The 22280-nt window shown below is 40.9% G+C and overlaps 1 protein-coding gene across 2 annotated transcripts; it reads left to right on the plus strand.

Annotated features, from left to right (window-relative positions):
• Positions 1-706: 706 nt before the first annotated feature.
• plcb1 (phospholipase C beta 1) lies at positions 707-19292 on the plus strand. 2 transcript variants are annotated; one of them, XM_078799347.1, is made up of 32 exons: positions 707-1045; positions 1885-1962; positions 2810-2878; positions 3078-3218; positions 3276-3355; positions 3433-3486; positions 4558-4633; positions 5256-5356; positions 5951-6114; positions 6195-6341; positions 6403-6560; positions 7673-7755; positions 7842-7926; positions 8005-8170; positions 8840-8937; positions 9037-9133; positions 9259-9343; positions 10795-10919; positions 11047-11201; positions 11270-11437; positions 11503-11602; positions 12556-12660; positions 12765-12877; positions 12967-13117; positions 14207-14260; positions 14339-14516; positions 14597-14729; positions 16363-16439; positions 16516-16605; positions 16738-16795; positions 16881-16967; positions 18824-19292. In XM_078799347.1, exons 1-32 carry the CDS (start codon positions 947-949, stop codon positions 18974-18976), a joined length of 3528 nt encoding a protein of 1175 aa, XP_078655473.1. In that variant the 5' UTR covers positions 707-946; the 3' UTR covers positions 18977-19292. The 2 variants fall into 2 exon arrangements, with proteins under 2 accessions (XP_078655473.1, XP_057915029.2); XM_058059046.2 differs by having other exon boundaries at positions 708-1045; positions 8882-8937.
• Positions 19293-22280: the final 2988 nt, after the last annotated feature.

Here is a 22280-nt window from a genome sequence, read left to right on the forward strand (position 1 = left end):
TAAATATAAATTGCCACCCATTCTATTTACATTTCACTCACAAGTAATTGTGCAAGCAATGACTACTTTTGGATTTCAGTTATGTCGACAACCGCTTAGGTTAACATCAGTCAGCCAAGCCGAGGGGCGTCGACGTGAACAGCTTCCACTCTTCAAATATAAGCCGCCTTTTCCGTAAGCCAACTCGGGGGGCCTCGGAGCCACGTTACCATGGTAACAACCACTGGAGCCAGCTTGGATAGAAGAAATTGTTGCGGACAGATGTTGCACCAGGCGGGGAGAATTGTGTCTGCATGAAGAAGAGTTTCCATGATAGCGTAGCATAGCAACACGCCCGGTGTAATAACGGCGCTTTGCACCGATCCAGCATGCAGCAATGACACCTGTTGACCCAAACCATCAGAAGTCAATGAGCCTCTCTATGAAACCGGCCTCGTTTGACCCAAATCCCCCTTTCAGCTTTGGTTCCGCCTCCGCCCAAGTCGCCCACTCTTTCCCTTTTCCTCTCCTCCTCTTCCTCTCCATCTCTCCCACGCTGCTGCTTTCTTTCCACCTCTCCATCGCCACTGCTTTCCCTCTCGTCCCTCCCCCATCTGTAGGAAGATGTGCGCATGTCGCGGATGAGTCAATTTGTGGAGGCAGTGCGCACACACACACACACACACACACACGTGCACGTATGTTGCTGTCTCCCACAAAGGCATCTGCTCCAGTCTGTCTTTCAGTGAGATGCAGTGGAGAGAGAAGGGGAGGGGGGGGAGAGGATAGTGGCAGGCAGAGAAGCAGAAGATGCTGAGGGTGATGCTGCAGCCCGTCAATTCATCCTTGCCTGACTTGTGAGGGAGTTTGAAGCTCGCGCCTGACAAACATGCAGAACCACATTTAAGTCCGTGGGCCCGGAGTGGGGCTTTAGGGGTGCGGGTGAGGGTAGCACACGTGTGAAGCCATGGCGAGCGCCCAGCCGGGGGTCCACGCCTTGAAACTCCAACCTCCCGCCGTGTCCCACACGCTGAGGAAAGGAAGCAACTTCATTAAATGGGATGAGGTAGGATGATGCTGATTGCATAAGTATTTTAGATGTTTTGGTGTACTGTATCCATGTATTTTATAAATGCATAAAAAACTGTAATATGAGATGCAGAAGATAATGTTAATGTTTATTTTATTTTATTTGTTTATCATCTCATGGCTGAGAGCACCTGTTGATTACATGCCAGTCAGGTGTGTGTTGGCATGTTGGAGTGCCTTCACAATGGTTGCCATGGTAACTGGCATGGCTACCCCTACCTAAACAGCCCTGATGTATGATGTGAGATACGTTGTGTGAGTGTGACATGCATGAGGACCGGTGGCGCTGTTGAATCAAAAGTGTGTGCGTGTGTGTGTTTTGGATATTTTGACTTCTTTTTGAATACAAGAAGCTGAGCTTTACATGTTTTTTTTCAAGTCAGTTTCCATGACAACTGTTGACATTGAGCTCATTTTCGTTCTTCTAGTTTCCATTCATCTGCATGTAGAAGCTACACAGTAATCAATGTGCTCTTCTTTGACAAAATTGATGACTGAAAGACACATTTAAACACAAAATTAATCATGTTTCTTCCAAAAATAACATGGTGACCGTACACCTGATATTTGTATTACATTATATTATATTATATTTTATTATATTTTACTACATGTACATGTCTATAATACTCGTATTTTGCATGATGATAAATTAGTTAATTTATTGTTGCATGTATCCATTTTCATTTTAATATATGTTGTAAATACAGCACTGCAATTAATTATGAGGTACCCCAGGGATCCATCCTGGAGCCCATTTTCTTTCCTTTCAAAAGCTTGTTTTTCTGTGTTTTTTTTTTTTTTTTTTACTTCCAGGATCTTTCCACTGTGACTCCTGTGACTCTTTATGTGGACCAACATGGACTTTATCTGTACTGGACTGACCAGAACAAGGTGCAGCACACACACATCTGTTTCAGAAGGTCGGACTCAAACCAAAACTGACTCTAACCAAAATAACATTTGCCATAGAAGATAATGTAAATGCAATTAATCTGTTTAGGAAAGTGAAAAATGTTAACATAAGACACATTTTGTAGATAATAAATATAGTTTTTTTTTAAATGATTACACATGAAAATTAACTCAACATTTTATACATATATGTGTGTGTCTACACACAGCAATTGTTGTCACATTTACATACTTCTGAAATTTCTGAAAATTCTGAGGTCTTGCACCGTGGTTTCGATACAGTTCACGTTTATTACGTCGTTTAGGTCTCTATGACTCTAAAATGGCAACAGCGGCCCACAATGCATTTGCACGATTACGTCCAAGTATCCCAACATTTTGTCTTGTGCTTGTAGTCCAAGATGGCGGCGTAAACAAGCAAGTGAATGCAAACCAAGGCAAAATTTTTAGTTAACCAAAAAAACCCACTAACCGCTGCGGACGTTAACCACGGTACCACTGTATGCGTATTTGGACTGACAAATACAAATAAAACACATTTAAAGTCACCTTTTAAAGAAGTTAATTGGTATTCATAGAAATAAAATAGTGTTAACTTTTAATTTGAAAGTGCATCCACCTACCTCACGTTAACATCCCGTCGAGGGGTTAAGATGTTCCACAGTATACAGGAAGAGAAAGTGAGCGCATGAGCCCACACTCCGAAAGGTGCTTATTATCATTGATTGCCAACACACTCACCCAGCTTGGCACCTCAGGGAACAGGATGCTGTGTAGCTGACTGTGTGTGTGTGTGTGTGTGTGTGTGTGTGTGTGTTTCTTTCAGGAGACTGAGTTGCTGGACTTGACCCTTGTGAAAGATGTCAGAACAGGCAGAAGCACCAAAACGCAGAAGGTAGTTTGGCCTCTTCACCTCTTAACCTCACTTTGCAAAAGCCTCTTCAGATATGCCACTGCTTCTCTGTGACCTTAGGCTCACCTCTGAGTCGGAAAAGTTGCTGTGATAATGAATTTGTATGCTGAGTTCAGGTCGAGTTTAGCAGGGTTGTGGACACTTGATGCATTTAGCGCTGACTGTTTACGTGCACCAATAGGAGGCAAAGTTGCGGGAGCTGCTGGATGTGGGCAACCTGGTTGGCCGCCTGGAGAACCGCATGGTTACCGTGGTGACGGCTTCAGACATCGTCAATGTCAACCAGCTGAACTTCATTGCGGCTCAAGAGGAGGAAGCTAAGGTACGTAATGGATGGATGGATGCATAATCAGCATAGAAATGATGATGTTTTGCTCAGGCGTGGTGTGAGGAACTCTTCTCTCTGTCTTCCAACCTGCTGAGCCACAACCTCAATAGAGACCACAGTCTCCTTAAAGCGTGAGTCTCTCATATTACCATCAACACTTCAACACACAAAGTGATGAAAATGCACATTTGTTGCCATGCTGTTGCAGATACGTCAAGTTGACTCTCCAGCCCAACGCAGAGGGCAGGATTCCCGTCAAAAAGTGAGTTCCGGATGTTCCTTACCTGTAGAATCTCATCTCATCTCATCTCATGTCAGCGGCTGCTGTCTTAGCGTCTTTCAACGAGGGGCCGAGCAAACCTGCAGAGACGTGCGCAAACTTTTAACTTTGCTCTTTCCTTGTCTCCCGCTTCCAAAAATAAATTTCATTCCACGTGCACTTGGGAAAGCAAAAACAGGGACAGGATCCATGAAGGTGCTTAATTCAGCACTGACCTGGTAAGCAATCAGCGACAGCGCATGTGACGGAGAACACGCACATGAAGGACAGCTGCTGTGGCCGCAGCCTGGAAGCCATGATGAGACGGAGGAGAAGACGCTTAGGGGGGTTGGGGGGGGGGGGGGGTACAGCTACTGCATATCAAGCATGGGACCATTCCACATCAACAGGCTCGGGTTTGAGTCCACTCAATTATACGTGTTTTCTTGCCTTGGTTGGTTTTCCTTTTTTTCTAACCTCTCACCTCTAAACAAGCAGGAAGAAGGTTTACTCCATTGCCAGTCAGGTGTATACCATTCAAAGACTTGTATGCACTTTTAAATCTGCCGTCATCGTGCTATGGAAGCATTTTGTACCACCAAGAGTAAATTGGACTTTTGAAAAAAACAATGAACTTTGGGGCATAAATGCCACTCAATTTGATAATAATTGTGTTTTAATGTCAACAATAATTCATTCATTCATTTTCTACCGCTTATCTTCACGAGGGTCGTGGGGGTTGCTGGAGCCTATCCCAGCTGGTACATCCTGGACTGGTCGCCAGCCAATCACAGGGCACATATAGAAAAACAACCATTCACACTCACATTCATACCTATGGACAATTTGTAGTCGCTAATTAACCTAGCATGTTTTTTTGGAATGTGGGAGGAAACCGGAGTACCCGGAGAAAACCCACACATGCACGGGGAGAACATGCAAACTCCACACAGAGATGGCCGAGGGTGGAATTGAACTCGGGTCTCCTAGCTGTGAGGCCTTTGCGCTAACCACTCGGTCACCGTGCAGCCCCAAAACAATAATAATTGATGTAATTTTTTTGTTTATTTGCAGCATCGTACGGTTGTTTTCGTTGGACAGGAAGCGGGTGGAGAACGCCCTGGAGAGCTGCCGCCTGCCTTATGGACGGGTAACACCTCAACCCCCGACCCCCATTAATTGAGTCCCAACAGGCTATTATTTTTATTTAGTAACGTGTCTCTTGACTGCATTACATATACGTTACATTGTTTTGTCCAATCAGAGTTGAGCTTCTAAGTGTTGCCATGTCAATGTAATTTTCCCAGAGCCTTCAGAATCAGTAGTGCTGGCCCATGTCACAGTCACAATATTAGCAATGAGAAAAAATAGAAACTGTAACAAACCCAGTTCAAGGTTTTTATTGTTTGTGTTACTGTAGGATCATATTACATTGTCCTGTATCTGACTGTTAAAAATACTGAGACTGCTTCCAATATGATGTCGTTAGATGGTAGTCGTTCACGCATTGATCTGGAAACGTTGATGTTCTCTTGAGTGTTGGGGTTTCTCTCCTCCTTTACGCTGTTTTTATCTGATGGCTTTCATCTGACGTTCCTCTCCGCTGTGACTCACGGTGCATGAAGAGGGCAGATGAGCACACCGATATCTCATCGCCAAACATTTTAAGTCAGCACGTCAGACTGTGTGCTCAGCCTCACAAACGTTCCTCTTTAAATTTGAGGAGACAGGAAAGTGTCAATGCCGTGTTGATGTTCCTCTCTGCTTTACAGGGTGACGGCATCAAACTGGAGGACTTCACTCTGGAGGTCTACAAGAGCTTCCTGGACCACCTTTGTCCTCGGCCTGAGCTGGGAAACATCTTTAAACTGCAGTGAGTGAATGAACTTAAATACGTTACACATCCAGCAGAATGTGGTGGAAAAAGCTAAGCAGTGGAAACATTGTCACCAATAGGTTATTTTTATTGAGGTTGGCTGCACGGGAATTCTGCCTAGCAACAAGTGGCAGCCCAGGGGCCATTTTAAACCTGCAGCTTGCTTTTTATTCGCCTTCAGCATGTTCATTCATTCGTTCATTCATTTTCTACCGCTTTTTCCTCACGAGGGTCGCGGGGGATGCTGGAGCCTATCCCAGCTGTCTTCGGGCGAGAGGCGGGGGTACACCCTGGCCAGCCAATCACAGGGCACATATAGACAAACAACCATTCACACTCACATTCATACCTATGGACAATTTGGAGTCGCCAATTAACCTAGCATGTTTTTGGAATGTGGGAGGAAACCGGAGTACCCGGAGAAAACCCACGCATGCACGGGGAGAACATGTAAACTCCACACAGAAATGGCCGAGGGTGGAATTGAACCTTGGTCTCCTAGCTGTGAGGTCTGCGTGCCAACCACTCGACCACCGTGCCGCCGCCTTCAGCATGTTGTAAAAATAAGATAAATACATTATTATAATACAGGGGAGGCGATGGCGGGACGATGTCAGTGGATCAGATGACAGAATTCATCAACAATAAGCAGAGAGACCCAAGACTCAACGAGATCCTCTACCCGCCTCTACGACCCGCTCAGACCCAAACGATGCTTGATCGACACCAGCAGGACAAACCACTGCTGGAGCAAGGTATACACACACACACACACACACACACTTACAATAAATGTGTCTATTCAATGTGTGTATATAATGTGTGTGTTGGGTAGGTCTTATCTCCGTGCAGGCGTTTTCCAGTTATCTTTCCAGTGACGAGAACGGCATCATCCCACCAGACAAACTGGATCAATCTGAGGACATGAGCTTCCCTCTGTCTCACTACTTTGTCAACTCCTCTCACAACACCTACCTGACAGGTACACACACACACATTTACGATGTCTTCTCATTGATGTTTAACGTAGTATTTTGTTACAGCGGGTCAGCTCGCTGGAAGCTCCTCGGTGGAGATGTACCGGCAGGTTCTGCTGGCCGGGTGTCGCTGTGTGGAGTTAGACGTTTGGAAAGGAAGGACTGCCGAGGAGGAGCCTGTCATCACGCACGGCTTCACCATGACCTCTGAGATCTGTTTCAAGGTGATGACGCACAGACACAGACACAGACACACTTCCTGTCTCTTCAGATAGACGGTACGCTCAGTTTGTCTGAGGTTTTATGAGGTGAAATAAAACAGTCAAGATGTGGTTCAAGATAAGATTTAATATAAGAGGTGAAATAGATCCATAGATTTTTTTCCATTGTCAAGCAAATTTGCTGATTTTTGGTCAAATTATCATCGTCATTATCCATTCATTTATCCTCACGTGGGTCGCAGGGATGCTGGAGCCTATCCCAGCTGTCTTCGGGCGAGAGGCGGGGTACACACTGGACTGGTTGCCAGCCAATCACAGGGCACATATCATCGTCATTATTCATTCATTTTCTACCGCTTTTTCCTCACGAGGGTCGCAAGGGTGCTGGAGCCTATCCTAGCTGTCTTCGGGCGAGAGGTGGGGTACACCCTGGACTGGTCGCCAGCCAATCACAGGGCACATATCATCGTCATTATTCATTCATTCATTTTCTACCGCTTTTTCCTCACGAGGGTTGCGGGGGTGCTGGAGCCTATCCCAGTTGTCTTCGGGCGAGAGGCGGGGTACACACTGGACTGGTCGCCAGCCAATCACAGGGCACATATCATCGTCATTATTCATTCATTCATTTTCTACCGCTTTTTCCTCACGAGGGTTGCGGGGGTGCTGGAGCCTATCCCAGCTGTCTTCGGGCGAGAGGTGGGGTACACACTGGACTGGTCGCCAGCCAATCACAGGGCACATATCATCGTCATTATGAACATCTTATTCAATCATTCATTCATTTTCTACCGCTTTTCCTCACAAGGGTCGCGGGGGTGCTGGAGCCTATCCCAGCTGTCTTCGGGCAAGAGGCGGGGTACACCCTGGACTGGTCGCCAGCCAATCACAGGGCACATATCATCGTCATTATGAACATCTTATTAATTTCCTCATCAAATGCAGGTCAGAAAAACAAGATTAGACTGCCGCGAGTGTCGCCTCTTGACTTAGTGCACAAGCCTAGCTTACTGACTGAGTGCAGTCACTTTTGTCACTTTTTCCTGTTGTTACTTATTATTATCCTGTAGTTACAGATTAATTAATTTGTTAAAAAGTGTTTTTTTCATTGCTAGGAAGTGATTGAGGCCATTGCAGAGTGCGCCTTCAAGACATCCCCTTTCCCGGTTATCTTATCTTTTGAGAATCACGTTGACTCGTAAGGATTCATTTTCACAATACTGACATTGTTTTACATAATTTTTGTTCCTCTTGACACTGAAATATCTTTCTCTCATCTGTCAGGTTGAAGCAGCAGGCTAAGATGGCTGAATATTGTCGATCAATCTTTGGGGAGGCCTTACTGATTGACCCACTGGACAAATACCCTGTAAGAACACACACAAATACACAAGACAAAATACAGTTGCAGTTTTGTCCTGATCGCTTTAAAACCCTTTTATAACAGTTGGAGTCGGGTGTGCCGCTGCCCAGTCCTCAGGAGTTAATGGGCAAAATTCTCATCAAGAACAAGAAGTCACACAAAGCCTCCAACAGCGCTGACGCCAAGAGGCTGACGGAGCAGCCGTCCAATCAGGGCCACGAGCCGGTGTCTCCTTGCCCCAACACGGGAGGTACTACATTACACAAGCACAGATTTTATTGATCAATTTACAAGATTGGACAATAAAGTGACTCCCGCCGTTAGGCTGTAGCGTTTTTGTATCCTTGTTATAACATATTCCTTGATTCCTATTCTCCTCTATGAACCAAAGATTAATTTACAGCGTGTAAATTATGCTTTCATTCAGCATGTAGGATGGATAGCAGCCAGTGATCATAGAATAGGAAACAGCCAATCAGAACACAGAACTTAATCAGCCAATCAGGACTGTTGTGGCTCTATATTTAGCCGGCTACAGAGAACAGATTAGCGGACACGTAGTATACAGCCCTCTCTAATGGTAGCAGTAGTAAATGATTATATTATATATTATTATATTATTATATTAACCAATGAATGATGTGTTTTGGTGTGTCTTCTATTCTGTTTACTTGCTTTAACTCAACTCCATTCTTCTGTAAAGTCTCTTTGAGTATTTTGAAAAGTGCTATACAAATAAAATGTATCATAATTATTATTAAATACAATAACAGACACACCCGACAGAGCATCCATAGATCACTCTAATACACCACAAGGACACAGAACACATGCAAAAATCAAAGAGAAAATGCTCCATTGTTTTTGAGATGATGCAACCTTCCACGCAGACGCCCACTCTTCTTTTACATTGTTCAAGATGAAGTGTCGCTGAGTCAGTCAACTTCTTTCATTGGAACAGAGATAGACGCTGAGAGTGAGGAAGATGACGACGATGAAGATGATGACGGTAAAAAGGTCAGTGACGGTGATGTCTCATGTTAGAGCAGCAATTACACACCATTTTGACGGTTGAAGTGGCGCTCTTGACCTTTCCCCTCTCTTCATCTTCATCAGGGTTCAGCGGAGCGTGAGGCCGTGGCCACAGAGGAGATGTCCACTCTGGTCAACTACGTCCAGCCCACCAAGTTCAATTCCTTTGAATCCTCCAAGAGTAAGTAAGAGGCCGGATGTTCGCTTTTCTCACACTGTGTTTAATGAGGGAGAAATTCATTGAAGTGTGTATCCTGTGTGTGTGTGTGTGTGTGTGTGTGTGTGTGTGTGTGTGTGTGTGTATAGAGGCGGCCCGCTGTTACCACATGTCGTCCTTTGTGGAGACCAAAGCTCTGGAGCACCTCACCAAGTCACCAGTGGAGTTTGTCGAGTATCCTTAGCGACAGTTGCTATGGCGACTGCACATCATGGCAACTGCTACTTCTTCTTCCTCTTTTTGATGCCCTTCGAAAACGATCTCTCATTTGTGTTGCTGTTGGCCGACAGTACATAGACAGTACTCATAGAATGTGTTTGCGTGGAAGCTTCATTCGGTGCACCTGCCTAAACTAGTGGGATTTAAAAAAGAAACCTATTGATTGACACTTTTGATTGACACTGTCAGAGGTATTTATTTAACAATATTTGTATTGTATGTGGGCTGCACATGTCGTGTGGTTAGCACGCAGACCTCACAGCTAGGAGACCGGGGTTCAATTCCACCCTCGGCCATCTCTGTGTGGAGTTTGCATGTTCTCCCCGTGCATGTGTGGAATTTCTCCGGGTGCTCCGGTTTCCTCCCACATTCCAAAAACATGCTAGGTTAATTGGCGACACCAAATTGTCCATAGGTATGAATGTGAGTGTGAATGGTTGTTTGTCTATATGTGCCCTGTGATTGGCTGGCGACCAGTCCAGGGTGTACCCCGCCTCTCGCCCGAAGACAGCTGGGATAGGCTCCAGCACCCCCGCGACCCTCGTGAGGAAAAAAGCAGTAGAAAATGAATGAATGAATGTATGTGTTTGTAATTTGCATCATACCTAATATTTTGATCCTCTCATGCATTCACAAAATATATTTTTATTGGTAATTAATATTATAAAAATAATATACTGTAAATAATTTTTAAAAAGTGCATGATGGTCAAGTGGTGAGCATGTGGGCCACACAGTCAGAAGATTGGGAAGACATGAGTTCAAATCTCCGGTTGGACATCTCTGTATGGAGTTTACATGTTCTCCCCGTGCATGCGTGGAATTTCTCCGGGTACTCCGGTTTCCTCCCACATTCCAAAAACATGCTAGGTTAATTGGCGACTCCAAATTGTCCATAGGTATGAATGTGAGTGTGAATGGTTGTTTGTCTATATGTGCCCTGTGATTGGCTGGCGACCAGTCCAGGGTTTATCCTGCCTCTCGCCCAAAGACAGCTGGGATAGGCTCCAGCATATACCCGTGACCCAAGTGAGGAAAGGCGGTATTGAAAACGGATGGATCATAAAAAAATATGTAATAAATATTATTGTCCTTAAAAACAGCAGTGCAATCCTGTTGTATACAGGATCTAGTACTATGTTTTGCAATAGGTTCTCAAATAGAAGATATTATAAAGATATAAAGATATTGCTTCTGCTTTATGATTTTATGGCTTTATTTATGACTATATTCGTCTGTTTGGTGGAGTAAAGGGTGTAGCAAAGTTCAAGCATATGTGTTATGAATTATTTGTGTTATAAAAGCCTGCCACCATCCAAAAACAACAAATGAATTGTATTGACTGGAGCGTATGTGACATTATCCAGCAGTGAAAAGTGGTTTTTTCCTCAAGCCAGCATCGACCAGGTATAATAAATCCCAACTAAGTCGGATTTATCCCAAAGGAACCAGAGTGGACTCGTCCAACTTCATGCCACAACTCTTCTGGAACGCCGGCTGTCAGCTGGTGGCTCTCAATTATCAAACCATAGGTTTTTGCTTTATTATTATTTATATCATGTCCTCTCAGTTCATCCTGCAGAAAGAAGATGCTGTCTCTTCCCTTTAAGGAGAGATCATGAAGAAAGATGTTTGAGCTTACAGAGTTTTTTCTTGCAGATCTTTCCATGCAGCTGAACCTCTTCATGTTCGAGTATAACGGTCGCAGCGGCTACAGGCTGAAGCCGGAGTTCATGAGGCGGCCGGATAAACACTTTGACCCCTTCACGGAGAACACCGTGGACGGCATCGTTGCCAACACCCTCTCAGTGAAGGTTGGCCTCCAGGGAGCTGTTCGTGTTCCCTTTAAAGACGTGTGTCACCTGACAAACTGTGCTTTCAGGTGATTTCAGGCCAGTTCCTCACAGAGCGCAGGGTGGGCGTGTACGTGGAAGTGGAGATGTTCGGACTTCCTGCAGACACCAAGAGGAAAGCTTTGAAGACCAAAACATCGCAGAACAACAACGCTGTAAATCCAGTGTGGGACGAGGAGCCCATCGTGTTCAAGAAGGTGAGAAATGAGAGTCTGGTTAGGTTTAATGTTGCCATGGTGATACGATAATCATTTTCTGACAGGTGATTCTTCCAACTTTGGCCTCGTTGAGGATCGCCGCTTTTGAGGAAGGAGGGAAGTTTATCGGCCATCGCATCATTCCAGTGTCAGCAATAAGACCTGGTACTTGGATTCCATATTCCATATATTACGACCTTCAAAATATTTTTGTTTAACATTAGAGCCCTCTAGACGTGCAATAACACCCCTATAGTCACCTTTACACCCATAATACCCAATATTATTTGTTGTTGCTATACTTGTGTTCTCTACAAGACAGGAACGAGACGGACAGGAAGTAAGAGTTGAGTTTTGACTTTGCATGGGTAATCGAGCGGCAATCGAGTCTGGTGCTTGTGTGTCTCACCAAACATTTCAGTAACACCAGTGTGCAATACATCAGAGTCTTTGAGTGTCTTATATTTTTATATTAGTTCATTTCAAGCATAACTTAACTGCAATTTGCTTCAATATGTAAAAATTTTATATATAATAATATATTAAAAACTATATAATAATATATATTATGATATAATATATCATGTAATATAATATAATTAAAAAATAATATAATATAATATAATTAAAAAATAATATAATAATAGTATAATAATAATAATGATAATAACAATCATTATAATAATCACAACAATAATAATAATCATAATAATCATAATAATAGTAATCATAATAATAATCATAATCATCATAATCATCATAATATTTATATAATATCACATATTCAACCATGATTTATTAATTCATATATTTTTGAAAACTCGTGAAACAGTGAATCCGCAAAATTGGAATTGCGACATGGGTGTGGCATGAGGACCACCTATATCGCTCAATGTATGCATAATATGCTATGCTAACTCAGTAAGTGTGGCCCTGATCCTCCTTCCTTATGTTGTGATGCAGGTCTTCTTTGATTTAAAAACAACAAATGGCCTCCGGGCCGCACTTTGGACACCCGTGTTCTTTTTCTGTTGGCACTTTAAAAGTGATGCTGCTGATTTGGGTCCTCCAGCATCCTTCATTCAACCACCAAATGACTTCATGTGTCTTCTGTCAAGGCTACCGCTATATTGGCCTGAGGAATGAGAAGAACCAGTCTCTTATTCTGCCGGCTGTGTTTGTGTACATCGAAGTCAAAGACTACGTCCCTGACACTTTTGCAGGTAAAGATCTGTGTGTTAATGATGGACTTTCTATTTTCTACTGTATACGTGCCTGATGTGCACATCTTGTCTCTGCAAATAAAATGGCTTCACTCTGTACGTAGATGTGATCGAGGCTCTGTCCAACCCAATCCGATACATCAACCTGCTGGAGCAGCGCTCCAAACAACTGGCGGCTCTGACGCTGGAGGACGGAGAAGAAGAGGCGCAGGCCGAGGTTTACCAGTTTCTAACATTTTTAGGATATCACATACAACCTTATTGATTGTCTTGAAGGAAATGTTCCTGCTTGTTTTTGGAACTTAGGATGAAGCTGACAGCGGCGCAGAGCGTAAGAATGACCCAAAGTCAGCGTTGGTGGAGAATGGACTCAGCCCCACCGCTGGCCCCACAGGCCACACCCCCACCACGGCAACGCCTAAACCCTCGGCAGCCAATCAGCAAGCAGCAACCACAGGTAGACCCGATACAGACCAATGCTTTGTCTCAATACTTATTCATCACGCCTCTTCCTGCTGGAAAATGTTGAGTGGGAGGTTAAATAACACAAGCGATTTACAAAATTTACAGAGAGGGGCGAATTCCGTAGTCGTAAATGGAGTATTCTGTAATTAGAGGATGGAAGACCTGTTTATGACCTTCTTAACTAGGGATGTCATATCAGCAAAAAAATCGGTTTCAAACTTTTCCACCATCGTGAAAAGCGATATAAGCAAATGCTGTATCAACTGTTCATTCCACCACATATGTACTGCTGATATTGGAAATTGAGAGTAAGACAATATCGGCATATTGGTTTTTGTTGTGAAATACCAGTTCAAACCAGTCCAGAAATGTTCAAACCAGTTTTGGCCAGTTTATACCAATTCAAACTAAAAACTGGTTCAAAGCGGTTTAGACATGTTCACACCAGTTTAGACCTGTTCATACCAGTTTAGACTAGTAGAAACCAGTTTACATCAGTTCAGAATGGTTTAGACCTGTTTCAAAACCTGTTCAAACCAGTTCAGACTGGTTCACACCGGTTTAGACCAATTCAGACTGGTTTAGACCTGTTCACACCAGTTTACTCAAACCGGTTTAGACCAATTCAGACTGGTTTAGACCTGGTCAGACCAACTTAGATAGGTTCATACTAGTTCAAACCGGTGCAGGCAGGTTCAAACCATTTTAAACTGGTGCAAACCCATTTAGACAGGTCCAAACCGGTTCAAACCAATTCAGACTGGTTTAGACCTGTTCGCACCAGTTTACTGAAACCGGTTTAGACTAATTCAGACTGGTTTAGACCTGTTTACACCAGTTTAGACTAGATCAAATTGGTCAAACCGGTTTAGACCGGTTTAACCCAGTTTAAATCATTTTAGACCGGTTCAAACTAGTATAGACAGGTCCAGATCAAGCAGAGAAAAGAAACTAGAGAGGGGCGAATGCCATACCTCAAATAGGCCAAGATCTACTGTACTCCAGTGGAGACATGGCACAATGGTTATTTGGGGTGATGAGATGTTCTTGTTGATGTTCTTTCTATTCTTGTTGGCTTCAGATGTAGCCAAGCCGGCAGCAAAGACTGAAGATTTGGTTTTAAGCGTTTTAATAGGTCAGTATCTTCTCTCCCATACGTTCATGTCAGTAAAGTTGACCGAAGACTCAAATACTCGTCTTGGATGCTGCACAGATGTCCCGGTGTCCTCACTGGCCAGCCTTCAGCAGTCCAAAGTTTACCAGAAGGAGCAGAAACGTCAGTTCAAGGAGCTGAAGGAGTTGGTGAGGAGGCACCAGAAGAAGACCGCTGAGCTGCTGAGAGAGATCAACAACAAGTACAAGAAGACAGCCAGACAGTGCAGCAAGAGCAGGTGGACATTTCCTCTTTGTCTCCCAACTTAGCACAACTCTTCAGCGACGTCTTAGCGCTTTGTTTCTGATGGTTGCTCAGGGCGGCGTCTTCAGACGGCGAGCGAGACGAGCGCCTCCAGTCGCTGAGGGACGAGCAGCAGCAGCAGCTCGTGACTCTGAGGCAGGAACAGTACTACAGCCAGAAGTACCTGCAGAGGGAACACATCAAGACGGTGATGCAATACTCCAACTTTCTCTGATTCTGGTCACATGTAACGTTATTGTATGAATATTAATCAGAGAAGGTCACACACAGGAGCCTGAGAAAATACAACTAGACATAAACGCACCTCAACACACCTTTGGACTTCGGTTATGCATGAGGCTCTTTTTTTATTAGCCCATGCCTATGCATTTGGCAAGCAAAAAAAATGTATAATTCATTTGCAGAGAGCCAATAAAAAACTGGCTGAAAATGGCCCCCGGGCTGCATTTTGGACAAAAAAAAACTCAATATAAGTAATATGAGTTCTTGTAAAATTCAAATTTTTTATTTTTTTGATTACATATCTTAGGTCTTTTTGCATTGATTTTTTTTTTATTATACTCTGTTTTTTGTAACATTGCAATATTTTCTTGCAATATTTAATATGAATGTACATTTATAACTTTTTTCTATAATATTCCAACAACTTTTGTGTATAATATTTCAGAAAATAAATGAATAAATGAGAATGGCCCCTGGGCTGCATTTTGGACAAAAAAATGTGAATATAAGTAATATAAATTCTCGTACAATTCAAATTTTTGATTATTTCTCTGTAAAATGACTGCTTTGTCTGACAAAAGTACAACCTTTTTTTCTCATAAAACTACCAATATCATCTTCTATTAGGTCTTCTATTAGATTTGTTTATTTTTTTTCTCATATTCTATCTTTGGTCTTGAAACATTACAATATTTTCTTGTAAAATTATTGCTTTTTAATGTAAATACAACTGTTTTCAATAATATTCCAACTTAATGTTGTCAAACTTTCACATAAAATGTTATAGTAGTGAAAAAATAACTATAAAATAACCCTTTTCTCAAAATATATATTACTTTTGTAATAAAAAACAAAAACAAAAAACATATAAAAATAATTGTACAAATTTCTTGTAAAATTCTGATTTTTTTTCTATACCATTTTTGTCATTTCCCATAAAACTGCCAATTTCATCTTCTCCTAGGTCTTTTTGTATTAAAACTTCAATATTTGTTTCTTTTTTTCTCATATTCTATCTTTGGTCTTGAAACAATACAATATTTTCTTGTAAAATTATTGCTTTTTAATGTAAATTTACAACTTTTTTCAATAATATTCCAACTTAATCTTGTCAAACTTTCAAATAAAATGTTATAGTAGTGAAAAAATAACTATAAAATAATCATTTTCTTGTAAAATTCAGACTTTCTCAAAATATATTTTACTTTCGTAATAAAAAACAAAACAAAAAACATATAAAAATAATTGTACAAATTTCTTGTAAAATTCTGATTTTTTTTCTATACCATTTTTGTCATTTCTCTGCAAAATGACTGCTGCTTTTTTCCCATAAACTGCAAATTACATCTTCAAGATTTTTTTATTATACTCCATTTTTGCTCTTGTAATATTGCAATATTTTCTTGCAATATTTAATATTAATGTAAATGTATAACTTTTTTTCTATAATATTCCAACAACTTTTGTCTATAATATTCCAGAAAATAAATGAATGAATGAAAATGGACATTTCGGACAAAAACATCAAATCTCAGCAAAGCCATATGTGCCCTTTGTTCCTATTGTTAACTTTTTATGAATCTTTTGTGAACGGCCAGCTGACGGAGCGGCTGAGCAGTCTGGCGGAGGAGAGCCACAGCACGCAGATGAAGAAACTCAAAGACGTCTGCTGCAAGTATGATAAACATCTACACCGGTCAACTTCCAAACTTGACGGGAAATGTGTTGAATAAGTGATGATGTTTGCTCAGGGAAAAGAAGGAGCTGAAGAGGCAGATGGATCGAAGAAGAACGGAGAAGATCACCCTGGCTAAGATGAAAGAGAAACATCTGGCGGAAGAGTAGGAATGACCTCCTTTTCAATCGTCTTTTCAACCACCTTGTCCATTCGGGGTCTTTAAACCTGCGCATATTCATAGCACGTTGTTTACATGAACACGTCATATAAACGTGTGTCTGTTACCTCCTACCAGAGAGAAGATGGAGATCAATAAGTCGTACGTCAATGAAGTGGTGCAGAACATAAAACGGGTGAGTAAAGAAGCAGCAGTCATTTCGTCAAAGGTCATTTCTGGACTGTAAAATGATGTCGTGATGCGTTTGTGTGAACGTCAAGCTGGAGGAGACTCAGGCGAAGCGTCATGAACAGCTGGTGGAGCAACACAACCTTCTCCTGCAGGAGATACAAGAGCAGAAACCAAAGGTAGCAAACACACACATCCTGCTCTGTGTTTACTTTCATTCATTCTCAGTATGGTACGGTACTCAATTATATACATTATATACATATATATATTAAAAACTTGCAGGTGAAATCTTGTAAAATTATAACTTTTCATCAACTTCTACAATTGCAACTTTCCAGTCCAGTTCCGATTTATCTCATATTCCATACTTTTCCATACTTCTTGTTCATTTTCATTCATTCATTCATTTTCTACCGCTTATCCTCACGAGGGTGGCAGGGGGTGCTGGAGCCTATCCCAGCTGTCTTTGGGCGAGAGGCGGGGTACACACTGGACTGGTCGCCAGCCAATCACAGGGCACATATAGACAAACAACCATTCACACTCACATTCATACCTATGGACAATTTGGAGTCGCTAATTAACCTAGCATGTTTTTGGAATGTGGGAGGAAACCGGAGTACCCGGAGAAAACCCACGCATGCACGGGGAGAACATGCAAACTCCACACAGAGATGGCCGAGGGTGGGATTGAACTCGAGTCTCCTAGCTGTGAGGCCTGCGCGCTAACCACTGTTGTGCATTTTCTTCTGGTAAAATTCTAACTTTTTCCTCAGATTAGTTTTATTCTCATAGTAAATGTAGCATTTTCTAATTCAAAATATTACCTTTTCCTTTCTTGTAAACCTCTTCGCATATTAAGGATTATGAAGTCTTTTTGTCTTTTGAAGGTTAAAATTTAAAATAATAAAATAAATATAAAATAATAATAATAAAATAATAAATAATAATAAAATAAATAAAATAAAATAAAAGTAGCATTTAATAACTTCAAAAAATTATTATTATTTTTTTCCATCACATTTCATGTATTTCTTTGTAAAATGACTGCTTTGTCTGACAAAAGTACAACCTTTTTTCCCCATAAAACTTCCAATTTCAACTTCTCGTAGGTCTTTTTGTATTAAAACTTCAAGATTTGTTTCTTTTTTTAGTCTTTAGTCTTGTAACATTACAATATTTTCTTGTGAAATGATAGCTTTTTAATGTAAATGTACAACTTTTTTTCAATAATATTCCAACTTCATCTTGTCAAACTTACAAATAAAATCTAAAAGTAGTGGAAAAAAAATAACTGAAAAATAAATACGTTTTACTCTCGTAATAAAAAAAAAAACATAAAAACTCATTTGTACGGATTTCAGATTTTTTTCCATAACATTTCAGTCATTTCTCTGCAAAATTTTGTCCCATAAAACAGCGAATTATGTACATCTTCTCGTAGGTATTTTTGTAATAAAGCTTTAAGATTTTTAAATTATATTCCATCTTTGCTCTTGCAATATTGCAATATTTTTTTGTGATATTTAATTTTAATGTAAATGTATAACTTTTTTCTATAATATTCCAACAACTTATGTGTAGAATATTCCAGAAAATAACTATGAAATAACCTCTTTCTCATTTTATATATGCATATATATTATATATACATATATCATGATATAATTTCAATTCTATTAAATACAATTTTACTCTCATAACATGACAATTGGACACATGTCTTGTAACATTCAAATTTCAGATTTTTTTCATAACATTTCAGTCATTTCTCTGTAAAATGACTGCTTTGTCTGGCAAAAGTATAACTTTTTTCCCATAAAACTGACAATTTCATCGTCTTGTAGGTCTTGTAAGATTTTTTTCTCATATTCTATCTTTGGTCTTGAAACATTACAATATTTTTCTTTGAAATAATTGCTTTTTCATGTAAATGTACAACTTTTTTCCATAATATTCCAACTCAATCTTGTCAAATTTTCAAATAAAATATAATAGTAGTGAAAAAAAATAACTCTCTTCTTCTTTTCAGCTGCAGGGCGTCATCGAGGCCGAGTTTCAGGAGAAGTTCCAACGTTTGCCCGGCGAGATTCAAGACTTCCTGCAGGACAGGAGGTCAGAGGTCAGAAGTCAAAGCAAGTCTCGGCCGTCAACCCCGAATGAAGCTTTCTCAGAGGACGACTGAGGATGAAAAGATGTGTGAGGACATGAAGGAAGTGAAAAGAAATAGGAAAAGGAAATAGACGCTGACGGGTTAAGACTGTTAAGACTGATGAAGGATTTAACACATTCTTTTTTTGAATCAAGCATGCACTTTGATATTACGCAACCTTTATTAAGTCTGATTTGACGTCTGAACTATCCATCCACTTTTCTCCTTTAGCATGCTGACCAACATTAGCTGCTATTATTAGCCTGCAAAATATATCAAAGTACATTTTTTTTTGTCATATTACGAGACGGTATGTGCTTATATCTGTATCAAAAATACAAATCGGTCCGTTTTGTTACCATCCTTAACTAAAGCCTACAAAATGGACCTTACATGGTTGAAGCATGTTTGCTATTAAGAGCAGTTACCATGGGAACCATCCTGTTCTACTGTCTGATGTCATCATTAAGGATAGTTTCTAGTTAGTTCTGGCAAGTCCAGTCATCCCTGGTTTATCGTTAATTGGCCATAGGTGAATTGCTGTGGAGTAGTCTTAAATGGAGTGTTCTGTAATTAGAGGATGGAAGACCTGTTTATGACCTTCTTAACTAGGGATGTCATATCAGAAAAAAATATGTCATATCAGAAAAAAATCGGTATCAGATTTTTCCCCCATCATGAAAAGCGATATAAGCAAATGCTGTAGCAACAGTTCATTCCACCACATATGTACTGCTGATATCTCGATAGGAAATTGAGAGCTAGACAATATCAGCATATTGGTTTTCGTTGTGAAATACCTGTTCAAACCAGTCCAGCCAGGTACAAACCAGTTTCGGCCAGTTTATACCAGTTCAAACTGGTTTAGGCCTGTTCACACTGGTTTATACAAGTTGAAACCGGTTTAGACAAATTCAAAATGGCTTAGACCTGTTCAGACCAACATAGGCCGGTTCAAACCGGTGCAAACCAGTCCAGGCAGGTTCTAACCATTTTAGACCGGTGCAAACACGTTTAGAGAGGTCCAAACAGGTTCAAATCAGTTCAGGCTGGTTCACACCGGTGTAGACTGGTTTAGACCTGTTCACACCAGTTTACTCAAACCGGTTTAGACCAATTCATACTGGTTTAGACCTGTTCAGACCTGTTTAGACTGGTTCAAACCAGTTCATACGAGTGAAAACGGGTAGACAGGTTTAGGTCAGACAGGTTCACACCATTTTAGACTGGTTGAAATCCATTCAGACCAGTTCAAACCAGTATAGACTGGTTCACACTGATTTAGACCAGTTCAGACTGGTTTAGACCTGTTCACACCAGTTTAGACTAGTTCAAACTGGTCCATACCAGTTCAAATCGGTTTAGACCGGTTGCGCCCAGTTCAAATCATTTTAGACCGGTTCAAATCAGTTTAGACCAGTTCAAATTGTTCCAGACCGGTTCAAGTTTAGAGATACAGATACAAGGCATTCAGAGAAATATTCAACATGCTTTCTCTGTGTTAGTAATGTTATACTGATGAAACTGTGGCCACAGGCAGGAAGCACGCTGTCAAGAAAAAAAGACAAAACTCCCAATGCGTGTGACTTTGTTATGTCTCATTTATGTTTACTATATTGGGTATTTGGGTATTTACTATATGTGAGTCCAAAGATGACTATAGGGGTGTTATGTCATGCCTAGAGGGCTCTAAGGTAAAAAAAAAAACATATTTAGAAGGTCAATGCTTTGACTACAATAAGTTATAAATAATCTTACATCACAGAAAGTCACTTATCGCTGCCGGGTCTTAAACCAATTAAGAACAATAAACGAGGGATGACTCGACTTTATCAAAAAGAAATGTACTATAGTACCCCACTGAGCTCCAATATCATTTTGAAAGACCCTGAACTGAGAAGGAGCAGGATGAGATCGTGTAAATTCGCATCTGGAAGCATTGACCGAGTCAAAGGTTAATAATATGAGAGATCACAACTTTGTTTTTGCATGATGTAACTTTAATGATGCACTTTTTTTGTATTTGTATTTATTTACTGTTAATCAAGGTGAGAGTAGGAATTTCAAAGTATGTTTATTAGACTGTTAGCCTCATGTTTTGTGTGTTGGATCAACATCCAAACTGCTGTTGGGACTTTAAAGTAAGCAATCCGAGTCTTCACATTCGTAGCAGCAGCATTCGCTGGCGTCGTCCAGGCGGAGCGGTGGACTTCCCCCGCATGGAACGTTTCTGCATGATATATTTGTTTCAATGTTTCTTGAAAGCAGAGCTGTTTTTCTTCTTGGTGAATGGACCAACATTGTGATTTCTTCTGAAATGCTTGTACTGTTTTGTAAGAAAAAAAAGAGCTTTGTACAACGTTTGAGCAATGTGTTTTAACTTGCGCTGCGTTCGACAACCTTTTTGCAGGGAACTTTTTATGCAGCTTACTGTTGATTGGCCCATGTTTTGAAGTCTTAGGCCATTTTTCCATGGCAATATTCACTAGTCACGTCCAATCCTTGCCTTTTTTAGGGCCAAATGATGTCATTAAAAACATGTTACCAACAAAAAGCAGTCGATTGCACGGAGCAAGCGACTCAACTGAGCATGCTTTACATCTGCAACAGTTTGAATTGTTGTGTGGTTTTACTGGATGCTATTTCAAGACTATTCTGAGCACTATTCAAATGTTTCAACTAAACTGTTATTTCAAAAAAATTATGTTTTCAAAGCTGTGAAAATGGCCATACATCCCTGGCCACTTTCTGGTTCAAACACATTGTGTGTTCACAAATGAGTTCATTAATAAATGATAACTGTCTAAAGATATAGAAAGGTAAGTCACGTGTAGGATTTGGGTCTATGTATGTATGTATGTGTATGTATGTGAAGCACCCAAAAATGTATGAATTAGTATGTCGTTTTTTTCAGTTTTTTCAACTTGCTTCTAATGCACTTTTCTGGTCGAAAAAACAGGAGAAACCTCACACACACTCACCAGGGGCCCCAGAAGCACCCAAAATTGGCATAAAATGACAGAGTTTGAGGGCGGTGATTTTTGAAAAAAAACGTAAGGGGTTAGTATGTCGTTTTTTTTCAGTTTTTTCAACTTGCTTTTAATGCACTTTTCTGGTCAAAAAAACAGGGGAAACCTCACACACACTCACCAGGGGCCCCAGAAGCACCCAAAAATGGCATAAAATGCCAGAGTTTGAGGGCGGTGATTTTTGAAAAAAAACGTAAGGGGTTAGTATGTCGTTTTTTTTCAGTTTTTTCAACTTGCTTCTAATGCACTTTTCTGGTCGAAAAAACAGGAGAAACCTCACACACACTCACCAGGGGCCCCAGAAGCAC

This window comes from Doryrhamphus excisus, linkage group LG20 (assembly GCF_037039965.1).
Source record: "Doryrhamphus excisus strain RoL-2023G ecotype Guam linkage group LG20, RoL_Dexc_Guam_v1.1, whole genome shotgun sequence".
NCBI lineage: Eukaryota > Metazoa > Chordata > Actinopteri > Syngnathiformes > Syngnathidae > Doryrhamphus > Doryrhamphus excisus.